Source organism: Hippichthys cyanospilos, chromosome 9, assembly GCF_059441005.1.
Source record: "Hippichthys cyanospilos isolate Australia breed blue-spotted pipefish chromosome 9, RoL_Hcya_1.0, whole genome shotgun sequence".
Taxonomy (NCBI): domain Eukaryota; kingdom Metazoa; phylum Chordata; class Actinopteri; order Syngnathiformes; family Syngnathidae; genus Hippichthys; species Hippichthys cyanospilos.
In genome coordinates, this window is record NC_142377.1 from 10,924,402 (window position 1) to 10,940,194 (window position 15,793).

The 15,793-nt window shown below is 41.9% G+C and overlaps 1 protein-coding gene across 2 annotated transcripts in view; it reads left to right on the top strand.

Annotated features, from left to right (window-relative positions):
* magi1b (membrane associated guanylate kinase, WW and PDZ domain containing 1b) overlaps positions 1 to 12,468 on the top strand; it is a 106,422-nt gene extending 93,954 nt beyond the window's left edge. Inside the window, exons 19-24 of one of the 2 annotated variants that reach the window (XM_088422791.1) lie at positions 921 to 1,124; positions 4,255 to 4,348; positions 5,430 to 5,517; positions 6,125 to 6,268; positions 7,258 to 7,396; positions 10,588 to 12,468. In XM_088422791.1, the coding sequence (XP_088278917.1) occupies positions 921 to 1,124; positions 4,255 to 4,348; positions 5,430 to 5,517; positions 6,125 to 6,268; positions 7,258 to 7,396; positions 10,588 to 11,792 (1,874 nt within the window). In that variant the 3' untranslated portion in view covers positions 11,793 to 12,468. The remainder of the gene's footprint in view (positions 1 to 920; positions 1,125 to 4,254; positions 4,349 to 5,429; positions 5,518 to 6,124; positions 6,269 to 7,257; positions 7,397 to 10,587) is intronic. The other variant, XM_088422792.1, reaches the window with a different exon arrangement.
* Positions 12,469 to 15,793: the final 3,325 nt, after the last annotated feature.

Sequence of the window (15,793 nt, forward strand, 5' to 3'; positions counted from 1 at the left end):
TCAAAGCCTACTAATGTCAGTCCTCTTGCTCATCCTGTTATTGTCAGTAAGAATATAAAAATGCAAGTATATCTTTTACAGCCATTGGCCTGACCTACTATTTAAGGACTGCCATAGGTTGACATGGCGACGTCTGTAAAGCGCTTTAGACAACATATGTTGTAAAGTGCACCCCAATTACCACTATGATCACATTTGATTTTTCTTTTGTTCAACTATGCTGTGTTTTTTGGCAAATTACTTGAGCTCGAATGGATTTGTGATTAAATTGTGAGAACAATGATTGCTGATTTTGGCTGCAAGTCCAGGTCTTAGTAGAAACAGATTTTCCTATGCAGAAGCCACTTGACATTTTGCAGCCCGAGTTGTTTTTCCCCGCGTTTAGCAGGCTGAAAATGTAGATTGGTTGATGAAAAGCAAGATGGCGATAGAGTTAGTGCACTCTGCAGTGACAGCTGTCAGACCTCGGTGAGGAAAAAAGAGAAAAGCGAGACGGAGAGCCCTGAAGGCAGTTGGGAAGATTTCAGCTCAGATGTATGTTTGTCATCTCCTGCGTCGTGCAGGTGAGACTCTCCGCACAGGTTATTTTTTTTCATAATCAGATTTTCACCGCAGAGACGATCATGAAAAAATTTCCATTTTAAAATGTCGAGGCAAGCGTGCGGAAAAGAGGCTTTTCGATAGGGGGATGATTTATTTGCCGAGCGCATTTTTCTGCATTTGCCAATCGCATTCTGCTTTGCTAGTTTTCTGATCAGCTCCTCTGTGTCTTTGGCTTTTTTCTTGGCTCCGGTGAATTAACGCCTAACCCTCTCTGCTCCCTTCCCTATTTCCCACCTATCTTGTTCTCCCCTCCCCACACCACTATAATCCATACATACACCCTGACCTGTGCATCACATGATCATTGATGACCATAGCTGGCAATGCATGTGTGGCCATGCCTCACAAAATAGGCCGCATCATTGAGGGAAGCCCCGCAGACCGCTGTGGCAAGCTGAAGGTGGGAGATCGAATCCTGGCCGTCAACAACTGCTCCATCACCAACAAGTCCCACTCGGACATCGTCAACCTCATCAAGGAGGCCGGGAATACTGTCACGCTACGCATCATTCCCGGAGACGGTGAGTAGATTTTCATATTTCGGTCAGGCCTCGCTCATTCAATTGTAAGCATGGCTGAAAAAAACACTTAGAATTGAATTTTCCTGACATTTGTTAACAAAAAGGAGAACACGTTAAAAAAAAAAAAAGAATAATTTCCAAAATATAAGTTAGGGAAAGACCAATGGGTTTTTTTCAGGGCCAATACCAAGTATTGGTGGGCAAACAAACTGATAATCAATACTGGGAACAGATACTTGTTTTTCAGTAAACAGGAAAATATGGGTGTCCATGTTATACATTATTATTTTTTGCAATCCAATCTCCAAATCTTTCTTAAAATCTGATTATTGAACACCCTTTCAGATTTGCATCATGTCAATGTATTTTTTATTAATAAATTTGAGACATATTCTTGTTATATATTATAATATACTCTCTTAGTACTGTGGAAATATCTTCATCTGTTTCTTAAAAAAAAAATCAGATTTCCGTAACGTTTATTTAGTTTTTATCACAACTGCTCCACAAATGCTTCATGAGGCTTCATTTGCTCATCATTAGCTGCCTTAGCAGTAATTTTATTAGAGCTTCATTCAAAGTGCAAAAGAGGACAGCAGTCTCAGGAAGCACAAGACACCAATTGTGCTTCTTGATCTGGTTTACTGTGGAAGTGATGGACATGACCTTCATCCAAGCACCTTTTTTTTTTCAGTTCAAGCATGCCCCTTTTATGGAAACTTTGTCGATTTTGTGCCTGTTGTTCTCTTCACTTTGCGCTGACAGATAAATCTGGCATGCTATACAAATATTGTTTAAGTGTATTTGTGAGCGCAACGAAGCCAATAGTCCCTGTCAATCTGCGCGCTGCCATAAATTGGAGCTATTTGTCTCCTCGCCACTCACTTCCAGCTCGTTTCTAATGGTTGAAGGTTTTTTTTTTTTTTCTTGGGGCCTGCTGATGGGCTGATGAGAACAGTGAGCCAAAATTGTTCTGCCAAGGAGACAAACAAGTAGGAGCTAAGCGTGAGGAGGAAAATGGCTGCTCGTTTTTGTTGAAAAGTTGGCGTTTACGTGGAGACTGACACGGCACATAAAGACGATCGAGGGAAGACTGTGGACAGGGTGTCGAATTTTTTTCTCTGTTTCCACATGGTTGAACAGGTCTTTTTTTTTTTGTTGTTGTTCACTTCGCTTAACTTTCTGACGTGAATAAATAGCAGAGCAAAGAGACTCCTCTGAGATAATCGAGGTTAGGGTGGTTTTTGCTGACGTTGGCTCATGACTGGCCGTTTTGGACTGCTTTTTTGTGCCCGGTGACCACCTACAGCCATTATAGACTTGCAATGCACTTTTTGTTTTCCAGCATGATTTAATCACGCATTTTTTCTATTTAAGATAGATAAAAATACAGCATCTTTGATTGTGTTATCATGTATAGGCCGCCAATTATGGTCCTGCAAACATCTGCCAATAATTGGCAAAATGTCCAGTAAATGTTTTTTTTTTTTCCCTCAACAATGAGATGCATGTAAAAACAACAGCTTATATTGTCATAGGCCCCAGCTGAATAAATTGGATGATTATGGCCTTTCAAATATCAGCAAAAATAATCAGCTAAATGGCCTATAGTTCCGTATTGCCTTTTTTCCTGTGAATAACATGCTTGTAAAAACAACTCATTGTCATAGGGCCCATCCAATTAAATCAGCCAATTTATGGCCCTTCAAAGATCAGCTAATACTTGAAAAATGTTCCCAACTTTTTATCTTTATGTATTCTAATCAGCAGTTTTAAACAACACTGCTGTCATTATTACACATATACTGTAATTGGTGATAAGCTCATTGTGCTCGCCTGCCATTCAAAACAAAGAAAATCTCAATTTTTACAAGCGGCGATGAAGTGAGCAAGCAACTTGTCAAAGAATTGACCTGAATTGCACTATTTTACACAGTCACAATTTTCTTAACACACACACACACTGTGACACATACATTCGGCGAAATATGTCATATATGACACCCATTCTACGACTGTACGACACACATGACAAGAATTCCTGTCTTTATAACGCTATTCAATTCACCACATAATGCATTCTGTAAACTAAAAAGTCAAGTTTTTTGTAAACAATATAATTTCTGTTTTTGTGGGTACCAGGTCGGTTCGTGAATTGTGAAAAAGCGCTAATATTGAAGTGCTTTTATTGAAACAACTGCTATTTTAATCATCATCTTTCTTCTAATTAATCAGCGGATTAATTGCCAAAAATTCATCAGCCAATAAAAATCCATAGCAGTCCGGGCCCCTTTTTCTTGCTTTCGGTTGTCTCCTCCTCCTTTTGTTCCTCCTCTATTTTGTTTCACTCATTCCACGCTGCCGACGTAAATGACATCTGAGAGAAGCAGCTTGAAGAACATGTCGAGGAGCGCGGAGAGTGTATTCAATTAATTTCCGAACAAAAAGCACCTGGGCAGCTGGGGGGAGAGGCGAGCCGAACAGAAGGCGGGATCGAAGGTCAAATTGATGCCACGAACAGATGGAAGAGGCTTTACTCGGACGAGCGGCCATTTTATGAGAGCAAAGCCAGAAAATGGTACATTGGGCGCTTTCTGCCAGAACCTCATGCCGAGTACCAAACGGAAGAATTCATCTCATACATTTTGGATGTGAGGACAACAGATTGCGATGAGGAGATGAATACTGAAGCCAAAGAAAGAAATGAGAAGAAGAGGGAAGAATTCCAATCATAGGTTACCTGCGGACCCTTGATTAAGATGACATTGTTGTCGTCGCAAGAATAATGATGCGGCGCCCCGTTTTTGAAGTGGAAACTCATTCGGATTCACTGATAACATATCGTGATTGACGCTGTGCGACTATAACAGGGCGAAATCCGAAAAGCTTGAATGTCTCCTCAGGATACAAATGCATGTTTGTTGTTGTATCAATCACCGCTTGGCAGGAAGAGTTTGAGCGTGAAACATGCGCCTCTTGCAGATAAAATGCTATTTGACAGACAGCTCGGCAGAATAAATGAACACAAGTTGTCGTGCGCTGCTTATTAGACGTTTGCAACTTTCTTCCATTTTGGGGACCAATTATAGATTTATATATGTTTGCAAATGTCTTCTGCTGTCACCTGTAGAGTCATCAAATGCATCTTTGTTGACCAATGCGGAGAAGATTGCTACCATAACCACCACTCACACGGGCCAGCAACAGGCAACACCGGAGGCCAGGTAGATGTCAATTTTGGTTCTCTCACTCAAGATTGTTTTTTTTTTCTGTATTATTTTTAACGTCAACAAAAGAAAAAAGTAATCAACTTTCTACAATTGCTATGTAGTTTCTACAGCTTATAGGTTAGTCTAAAACTGAAAAGGAAAAAAAAGTGCATCAAAGTCCCTGAAAGTATCCAATCCTTATTTTATTCACATGGTAAAAACAAAGCCTTTTCAGTGGAGTCGTCGTTAATACTTCCCAGGAAAAAAGGTCTTAAAATGAATCTTTTTCACAGGGCAAATATGAAACACTATTTTTCCGCATTTATTTTTGTTTGGTAAATGAGTATCCTTTAGCTGTAAATGGCCATTGCTACTATAATAAATTATTACATCATGGTATCAGGGTATTGTTGGCCATGTAGCATAATTGGCATTCCTATCTTAATGTTTTTTTTATTTTGTAAACAAAGAAAAACACCATTTTTAGTGTCCACATTGGTATTTTTATTGGATCTTATTTTGTTTTCGTTTTGCTTGTTTACAAACCTGGTTAAGTATTTTATTTGATGTATAATAAAAAAGAAAATGTTTTTTTTTTTGTTTACAAAAATATTCAAATATGAATCAGGCATTTATTCTATGTCGCTAGTGGCCACATTTGTAGTTTTATTGGATCTTTTCATTTGCTTTTCTTTGCTTTGTTTGCACACCTATTTAAGTTTTATCAAATACACCAGCGCATTTAAAAAAAAAAACAAAAAAACATCTTCTTGTCTACCCAATACATTGAAATATGACAAAGGCAATTTTGCTATATGTCTGACAGTATGAAAAACGATCCATCCAAAACGGATAAGAAAATGATCCATTCATCCAATATTCATATTGTTTATCCTGTTAACCGTTGGAATGAATTCATCAAAATGAAAGACTGTCAAATACGAGTACCTAAGACAATTTTACACCATACTCTCTCACAGTTTGCTTCCTGATTAATTTGATAATGGATTACTTGTTGATTTGTTTTTACAGCTTTATAATATGACTGCCACCTTTACAATCCAAGCCAATCACGCCTGCAATCTTTCCGTTTCAGAAACAATACCAAACCAAAACAGGAGTCGTTTGACTTTAAAGCCCCTCAAGCGCCTCCCCCCCAGCTTCCAACGCAAGTTTCCGCCCAGGTAAGAAATGAAACCACCTATAGTATGCAGTGCCCTCCCCATGCATCACATTCCTGCCAATTTTGTCCTCTAAAACTCGGTATATATCGACTAATCCCTCTACTTTCAAACCCAAGGACAAACAAGGTGTATTTTTTTTTATTTACTTATTCATTTTACCTTCTGGCAGTATCAGATGTATTTATATATATTTTTTTTGCATTACGAAAATCCCGCATGCTTTCAAAGTAACCCCTCAGTGCGCTGAACCCTGCTGAATTAATGCGGCGCCATTTTGAGATGGCTCCCCCAGATAGCATTGATCGCTCGGCAGAGAAGATCAGGAGGCTGCCAGGAGGAGAGGAGCTGTCGGACCGTCCTTGCCGTGCGCTGCGACACCGCTCTCCTTCCCCTCCTTCAGCTCGCCGCATCAATTATTCACAATCCTTACACCTGATGTATTCCTGTACATACCCGCACATGCAGCGCGCACCCAGGTGTGCTCCGACTGACTGAGGGTGGGCTTTGTTCCACGGACACCACCTGAAAGAAAAGGAAAAAAAAAGTTTTCGCATCTGATTGATAAAAGTGACCTTGATGCAACTTTGTTTTCCTCTGCCTCCATTAGGATTCAGAGTTTTACTCAGCAGACCTGGAGAGAGATAGCAAAGGCTTTGGTTTCAGTCTGCGAGGAGGCAGGGAATACAACATGGACCTTTACGTACTCAGACTTGCTGAGGACGGAGCAGCCGTCCGCAACGGGAAAATGAGGGTATGTATGGTCAAATCATTACAAAGGTAAAATGGCGATTCATTAATTAGCATCACAAGAAGGAATCCTACGCGTGTAGCAATGCGACATTGTTTCCAGTACATCGTGTATCGGTTTTGAAGCGCTTTATTTCATGAAACTTGTTTTTTTTAAATCAGTCCGCTCTGGATTGGCTTTCGTATCGTGATTTGTGTCATATTATGAATCGCGTTTTACATGTAAATCATTCCAAGCGCTTCAAAAACACCACGTTAAAAGCTACAGTGCATTACCTTTCGAGTGAAGCCAAAGCAAAGATGGCCGCAGAGGAGGAGGGCAATACACTTTTAAGACGCAAACACCCAGCACTATGAAGTACCTGCAGAAAATCAACGCAGGCATGGGGAGAACATGCAAACCCATGCACAGGAGCCAGAGGCGAACTCGTAACCTCTGCACTGGAACCTTCAAATCAGTCTTCCACTGTGCCACCCATAATTAATATTATAATTATTGTTGTTGCTACTTAGAATGGAGCTTTTTTCCGCCATATTTTGCCACTTTTTCAACATTTCTTGCCCAATTCAAACCATTCCAACTTGAACACGTTCAGAAAATTCACACTTCCCATGGTATTATTTTTCGCATTCCTGACTTTTACTGAAAAATACCCATTCGTTCCTAATGGGGAATTCCAAAAATGTGTTTCCATTTTATTACCCGCTTCTCTCTCTGCATCACATTTGCTTCTTTTTGGGGAAAAAAAAGCCTTGTTTTGGGATGAGGAATTCAAGTTTAGACTATTGGCTGTGTAACCTGAGTGTCTTCTTTGTTTCCCTCGTCTCTTTTGAGCTTGTCAAGCTTCTTCTTGTGCAGGTTCTTCCCCCTTACGCTATTATTCTGTTCCTGCCTCCCCTCGCTCTGATTCACACCTCGCCCGCTTGTCACACCACGTCAGCCATCCTCCCACTCACTCGTATTCTCATCTTCCCCTCTTTCCGCTTCCCCAGGTCGGCGACGAAATCTTGGAAATCAACGGCGAGAGCACCAAAGGCATGAAGCACTCCCGAGCCATCGAGCTCATTAAGAACGGAGGCCGACGTGTCCACCTGGTGCTCAAGAGGGGCGATGGCTCGGTGCCCGAATATGGTGGGTCAATCTATGAAAACATTCCATTTTCCCCCATCTTCACACCCTGAGCCGGGGGCACGGACGGCGCCGCGCCTCCCTGGGAACCTCGGCCCGCCTCTTGGGACGGAAGGGACACGCCGGGTGTTGTCTGGTGTCTTTCTGGTGGAGGTCACGCTTGCGCTTCGGGATTTCCGGGGGGCCGTCGCCCGCTCTGCTGACACCCACTTCCCATGTCATCCCACTGTCACTTTTCACCTTCGGGCAGAAGCTCTCTGCTGGGACTTTGCAGATGGGTGGCGGTCATGCGACCGGACAAACTGTCTCCGAGGTTTGAATGAGCCAAAAGTGGAAAAAAAAATGTTTCTTGTGGTGGCTCCTCATCAAACCTTAACCAAGGCTTGAGGAGGACAAAATAAACTTGACCAATGCATCCCATAATAACATGGGAGTTACTCTTGAACACAGCTTTTGTCAGGACGTGTCACAAAATATTTATGATATTTATTGAAGGTGAATGTAAGCTACTGAAGTAAGGATTCTAAGTGGGAACCAAAATGCAAGGCTAATGAGCAGTGACGATGAAGCTTCATGAAGCACTCGTGGTATTTTTTTTTCAGTCTTCTAGATGGCATTCTTGATTTACAGATGCGGTGGAAATTCAATACATTTCCACTACACAACCAAGAGCACCATCTAGAGGAGTTAAAAAAAAATGACCACAAGTGCTTCATGAAGCCTCATTTCCTCATCACTACTCATGAGACAACCTTGCTTGACATGACTCACTAATTTCATCTTTTTGCACCCACTGTTAATATCAAAACCTGTGACCATTCACATAAAAAAGTAAGTTGTTGCCACTATATAGAGTTTTGTACAGAGATGAACAAACAGAGGCATTTTTACAAGTATTTTTGTTCCGTGTACAGAACCATGAAGCAAAGCCACATATAAACGGAGAAAAAGTCTATTTCTGCATGAACCTGTCAACAGTGTAAATTGGATCTTTTTCCTTTTGTCTATTTTCCATAATATTTATGGATTTTTTTTTTTTTTTATTATTGTTCGAGCTGTCGTAATAGTCACGTTCATTGTACAGTATTTTGTTTTTGTTTGCTTTCGCTACCTTTGCCTGTCTTGAGAAGTTGATTTGCGCTGCAAACGTGCTCGTCCGTTCGTGCGCAACGATGGCATCATGTGACCTTGTATTTCTTTTGTTTTCTTTTTTTGTAATTTTTCATCGACACAAGCTTTGACAGCCTTGCCTACATTTCAGTTGATTCCTGTCAGTGATGTAAAACTGCTTCATATTGCCGTTGTCGTGAGTGTGTGCGGGTGTCACTTTTTTTTTTTTTTTTTTGCTGCTTATTTGTTCAAATGTTTGCTTGTGGCTTTGTGTGTGCGTGGTGGAGGGGTATGTGGAATTATGTGAGAACTTGTTTGCGGGTTTTTTCTCTGTAAATGCTGGTTTCCACTAAAGGGTTTGGCTTACTTCCTGGACTGTCTCTTTAATCGGAACGACTGGGTGGTCAAATAAACGTTTTTTTCCATTGAAAATCAATTCAGACAGTAATTGTCCTTTCTTTTTGTTTTGGTTTTTTGTTTTTTTTTCTGAGTGATCTAAACCCACTTCTTTTTCTCTTTTATCTGTTTCTATCCTCCTCGGTGTGGTATTGCGCTGGGCTGTTGTCTTCCTTCAGGGGTGGTGGCTCCCCATCTCACTGCATGTTTGAGAAATGACAAGATGGGGGAGGCTTCTGTCCTCCAAAATCAAACCACGGTTTGTAACTGTCCTCTGCTCCAGTGCCCCCCCCATATCCACAATCCATCATGAAGTCTGTGTGCTGTGGCATCGCCTGCCTGTGCTCTAGCCCCATCTTCCATCCGCCCAAAATCTAATGGCAGCACCCGTGCCACCTTATTTGCTGTGGTCATGTTTCACCTAAAGCTACAGTAGTGCTGCATCAACGAAGCTTCATAAAGCACTTGCCGTATTTTTTCCAACCCTCTCGATGGCACTCATGATTTAAAGATGCAGTGGGAATTTCACACATTTCTCTTGCACGAGCCTTTGTTGTCTTTATACCAAGAGCACCATCTAGAGGAGTAAAAAAAAAAAAAAAAAAACTATCAAGTGCATCATGAAGCTTCATTTTCTTGTCATTATCCAAAGCCGTCAAATACACTTTCCTGAGTACTTAAGAAGCAAATCCATGAGGTTTTAGACAAATAAAACTTGTTCTCACAAGATTTCTAGAGGGTGTGCACTTATGAGCACAACTGTGTGTGTGTGTGATATATATATATATATATATATATATATATATATATATATATATATATATATATATATATATAATATATATGCACAGACATGTTTCAGAAACATAAGTGCATAACTGTTGATGGAATAAACTCGTGTATGTATAAGTACAGATGGTCATGTAAATGTACAGTTGTGTTGAGTTAACATGCTTATGAGCATGTTTTATTGTTTTACTTCTTTTGACTTTTTGGAGCTACCTTACTAAGTCCTACTTGCTGCTTTGAGGACATTCTGGCCTATCCAGTGATGTCTCATGTGTTTGGGTGGGATGCAAGTACAGTCTCTGCTGTCTTGCTCATACAAAATGGGCACAACAGTGGACACAAATGAATTGACTGGGTCTCAGGAGGATCTAATGTTGCGATCATACCCTAGCCACGTGGTAATGTAAACTTATAAGCACAGCTGTACATCTAAGATGACTCCCTACTTATTCTTGTGAGAACACGTTTTTGTCTCACAGGCTGAGGTAAAAGATTAAGAGTGGACATAACCGTCTCAATCATGACATCCCCTCGCCTCATTGAGTCTTCAGATCCGAACTCGCTTTGATTAGCCTCTTCTACATCATGATCGTGCATGACAGAGCATGGCTAATGGGTCAAAGTCAAGCTGAGTCATCAACAAGCAACAAACTGGTAACGACGTCCACCGGTCAGGCCGAGTAGACCTGGGAGCAGGTTTGTTGTTGTTGGCTTCTCAAATGTGCCGTTTGCCTTTTAATTTGAACGCGTCAGCTCCGTTTCTTTCTTTCAATCTGCCGCTGTGCCATCTACAACCGCAACTGCATCCCAATGGCTTTCGTTCAGCATGGTGACGTTGTAATGGTTGAAAAGCATGCGTGAGCATCCCGGCCCGGTCTGAATGTCGCACTGTGTTGCAGACGGCACCCCTAACGACAGCAGCACAACCTCAGGGTTACAAAACGCTGCGGAAGTGAGCTCGGTGCCCTTCAATGAGCCGTCGGAGCAAAGCTACAACCCAGAACCCCAAATCTCATCCCGGACCAGGAAGGCGCCCGCCCATCACTCTTCGGGCACCGGCAAGCACCATTCACGTTCCCGCCATCGCTCGCCTCATAAGAAAACCAGCACAGGAAGACACAAAAGGACAAAATCTCCCGGGAAGATCAATCTGTTCAAGAAGAAGAAGGACGGAAAACACGGCCAGCGCCAACATTCCAGCGGGCATCATCACAGCCGCCACCGCTCTCCCGACAGGGGGTACAAACGCTCGCGCAGCGCCGAGAACGCCCTGGACGGCCGTCACGGGGGACGCCGCCACGGACGCTCCCCCGAGAGGCACCACCATTCTCGTCACCGCTCCCCTTACCGCTCCCCTTACCGCTCCCGTCACCGCTCGCCTCGCCGCTCGCCTCCCCGCTACAGGTCGCCCCATCGCTCCCGCCACCGCTCCCCCGACAGGTACCGCGCCCGCTCCCAGGACCCCTACCGCAGATACGGCTCCCCGCAGGGAGCCCGGCAGAGCGGCAACGAGAAGCCCGCCGCCGTCGAGGCGGTATTGAAGGAGCCGTCCAGGTCTCCGGAACCGAGCCTCGCCTTTGAGGACAGCGTCCTGCGCGAAGCCCCCGCCCTGGCCCGCCTCAACCGGGAGGCCGGGGACGAGCGTCCTCTGGTGAACGACAGCCTCCTGACCAGAGCTTCCACCATGGAGAGAGCTTTCGGCGGGGACAGCCTACTGAGGGACATTTCCCGTAACCCCAGAGACACCTACCGGAACGCCTCCCTGCCCAGAGTGCGCACCCCCGACTCCGACTTGGCTTACCACAGGTACAGCTCGCTCCTGAGGGGGCGGTCACCCGAGAGGGCGGACAGGGACAGGAACTACCCCAGCAGAGGATCCACCCCGGAACCTTACAGAACCCGCAGCCTGGGGCGAGACATCTCCCCGATCAGGAGTCCCAGAAGGGAAGACTCTGAGGACGAAGAGGACGACGACAACTTTGTGGCGGAGAGGGTGAGAGAGTACTACAGCGCGCTCAAGAACGACAACAGTCGCTCTAACAGACCGGTGGTCCCGGAACCCAAGAAGACCTACAAGGACAACCCCAGAGACCTGAGCATCTGATTGGACAGCAGTCATCCAATCACAGCCACTACCAATCATACACATGAAGTATCCACGCCCATGAAGCTATTTGAACGTAAAAACACACAACACTTGCACGCGGATTTGATAAATTGATGTAACAATGTTCGGTTACAGACATTCGGTTTTTTATTGTATCCCCCTTCCCTCGATTTGGATTGAAATTCTACATTTAGAACAATCCAGACTTTTTCTTTTTTTTTTTTTTTCATAAAATGTAAAACCATAAAACAATGATGTGCCTAAAAGTTCCATTAACAACCATATGTTTGTTTTATTTGATACTCAGCAGGCGTTTTGTGCTGCACATGATGAAATGGGGATAAAAGAATTGTCTGTAGTTTTCCACAAGGATCCTATGGTGTGCATGTCTTTACTGGTCTCTCTCTTTCACTCTCTCTTGCTATCTTGCGCTCTCTTTCAATCTCTCTCTCTCTCTCTCTGTCCCCCACACCCCCGATCCACACCCCTTTCTCATGCCACTGTTTTATAGACATTTGACCAGACTATAGCACAAGCCTGCATTTGTTTGTATATTTTTTGACAGTTTGCAGTATGTGTACATTCAGAGCTGATCATTTTAAATGAATGAAGGGGAAATTAAAGTTAAACTATAATGATGGTGATGTTCAAATAAAATAATATATTCAACAAATGGTGAAAATTGCAGATTTTTCTTTCCCACGCGTCTTGATACAGATAACTAGTGAGGGACAAATGAAGCTTCGTGAAACACTTGTGATATTTTTTCACTCCCTAGATGGTGCTCTTGGTTCAAAGAGGAAGGAGAAATGTAATAATTTTCCACTGCACTAGCATTTATCTGTAAACCAACAGCACCATGTAAGGGAGTAAAAAGTATCACAAGGGCTTCATGAAGCTTCAGTTTCCCTTCAGTATTAAAACCCATTTATTTAAATCGGGTTAATTACACCTTTGAGTTTTGATCAGTAAAAAAAAAAAATAACCAGCACCTGTTATGAGTTAATAATTTTTTACATTTGTTGTCTGTTTCCTACTAGTGTTCTTGCGAGTGGCTCACCACTAGGATTCTAGCTAGCAGATCACAACTAGCATTCTTCTTTGCAGCTGCCTCAAAATTCATCGTACTTCGTTGGAAAAAAGATAGTTCCAAAAAATGTGAGCTACCTTAGTTTTATCTAAAGTCTCGTTGCAGTGATTTAAAAAAAAAAAAAAACCCACAAAGCACACCAATTGCAGTGTCCCCAATCTTCTTTGAACAGATAAATTACAAGAGTATAAAGAAGTTTATTTGAAAAACTTTTTTTAATAAACTGTAGTGGTTATTGTCAATGATTTTTACTTGTGTTGTCTGTTAATTACTTGCATTTTTGCTAGTGGTTCACTAATAGCATTCTAGCTAGCAGCTACCTTAAAACATGTCCTTTGATTAACAAAAATAGCTCTAATAAATGTAAGTGATCTTGGTTTTTATCTAATGTACTTTTGGCATGATTTTTTTTTTTTTGTGAAATTCAGCACCAAGCATAGAGGAGATAAATAAATAAATAAAAAATAGCACAAGTGCTTCATGAAGCTTCATTTAGCCACCACTAGTAAAATGCATTCACGCCTTACTTTGACAATTGGGTACAAAGCTTTTTATCTGAAGCCACTGTAGTAAGTGACTTCACGCTTCAAAACAGGCTAAAAAAGACTCGTTACTCAAACGGTTTCTATTTTTACTTCATAGGAAATCTATTTTTGTTGTCCGCCTGTCTATGTCAACTGAAAATTCATATAAAACACATTCATATAAAACAGGAAAGTTGCCTTTGTGTAGTTTCTAATATATAACTAATTTTTGACCAGATGGACACGGCAATACTTTTAGTCAAAATCCATATTGGCCCAGCTCTGGAGTTGAGCACACAAAGACAAAGGAAAGAGGATGATGACATTGTTAGCCCAACGTGTTTGTGGAGATAAAAGTCTTTGAAGCAAAGAGCTTCCATCTTTATCCCACATCAAAGCTCACGTGTGTGCAGTCAGGCTCACATCCTCTCGCCGCTCACTTTAGTTTTGCGCGCCGGCGCCCCTTCGCCCTCTTCCTCCTCCATCATCGCCAAAGCTTTGTTCAAATCATCAAGCGGTAGATGGTGGCGCAGATCTCCACAAAAAAAAGTCGTCAAAGGGGAAAAGAATGTAAAGCGTAGGTTGTGGATTTCAATTTGTGCAATGTGCAGTGTAGGCTTTCGTGAGGTGGTGAACGACCTTGGTTGAGAGAAGTTTGTCATGAATATAGCATGCTAACAATGTAAAAAACGATTATTATATCACAGTAAAATCATTCACAATGCAACTTGAATGAAATCTGCCTAAAAGTTACGCTAGTTATCCGGTTAAAATATCTTCATTCATTCATAAAAGATTAACATTTGATTGGAACTTGAATTTTTATTTTCCTTTTTTTTATTTCAACCATTGTTTCCTCCTTTTTACATTTTTGGGATATTGCACACTATTCTCCCATGGGAGCGAAGCCCCTACAATCACAATAAAGTCAAAAGGTAAGCAAAGCTGCACTGACTTTTCTGGGCTGCACAAATTAGCCTTAGCTAACAATACCATGCTAATAATGTTACATGTTTTGTTCCAAGGGTCATGTATTAAAAGTGTTCAAATGATTTTAAGACTAAATGTATCTGTGTGTGTATATATATGTATGTATATACTGTGTGTGTGTGTGTGTGTGTGTGTATATATATATATATATATATATATATATATATATATATATATATCTGTGTGTGCGTGTGTGTGTGTGTGTATATACACAAATATGCACATGATTTGTCTTTCATCAAATTCTGATTTTTTTTTTCCACTAAAAATACCAAATAAACAGTAGTTGGTTAATAAACAGCAATTACAAGAAAGAATAGTTTACCAATCCACTTGAATGGAACATGTAATTACCAGATTTTCCAGTTAATTGATAAAATAATTGCTAGAATAATTGATTCTTAAAGTCTTCAGTAGTGACGCAAGTGTGCTCTATGGGCTAAACATTTGTGGTTTTTTTGCATAGTAAATACACTTTTAGATGCTGATGTAAATTTTGCACCACCAGATTATTATTTTCATTTTGTCATGCAGATTTATATAAATTATTGTGCCTCTTGCTTTCACACACACACTCGAAGGCGCAGCAAATAAATAAATAATGGATGTAATACGCTTTCCAGTGCAGAAACACTCTCCTCCCCTCTCTTTAAATCTCACCCTGCCTCTTTATCAGAACATGCTCGGCTCCTCCTCGTCATCAAATGCGGAGCCCTGTTTTTTATTACTTGTTCGACCCCAGAGATGATGAACAACCAGAAGGCGGTGACAATTTATCACCTGGGCCCGTGGCAGGAGGCAGAGACTCTAATGAAACGTCTACTAGCAACAAGATTTTGGCGCCGGCCCGCCAGGTTAAGCTTCCATTTTCCTCTCGGCTCGGCTCCAGGTGCTCCCGCGCCGACCTTGGAGACTCTCGACTCCCGTGTTGCCGTGGAAACGCTGATGCAGATGGTTCGTGCTTCAGAGGGGCAGACTGAAGTTGCAGATGTGTAAACAGGGCTGAGGGAAAAAAGCAGAAACGGGAGAAGCGCGTGCCGGGGTTGTTAACATGTTTTCACGTCATGTTTCGAGACCTCAACGATGATGTTGGGTGCTCCATGCTGATAATGTGCATTGTTTTTTCAATGTGTCGTGTCTAGACCAGGTGTAATCAAATCTCTGGTTCATTGCAATCAATATAATTCAGTTGTTACAGCATTATTTTTTTAACTCACGATCAAATTTTTTAAATGTAAGTTTATGTTTTCTGTATGCTAGTTAGATCTGTTTTTATGCACCAGGATTCTTGCTCTGGAGTTGTTGTGGATTGGAAAACAAATGTCCTCCAAGTGTCCCAACCTGAAGTGGACACTGATTGGCTGTCATCATGTTTGTCATTACCTGATAGGCTC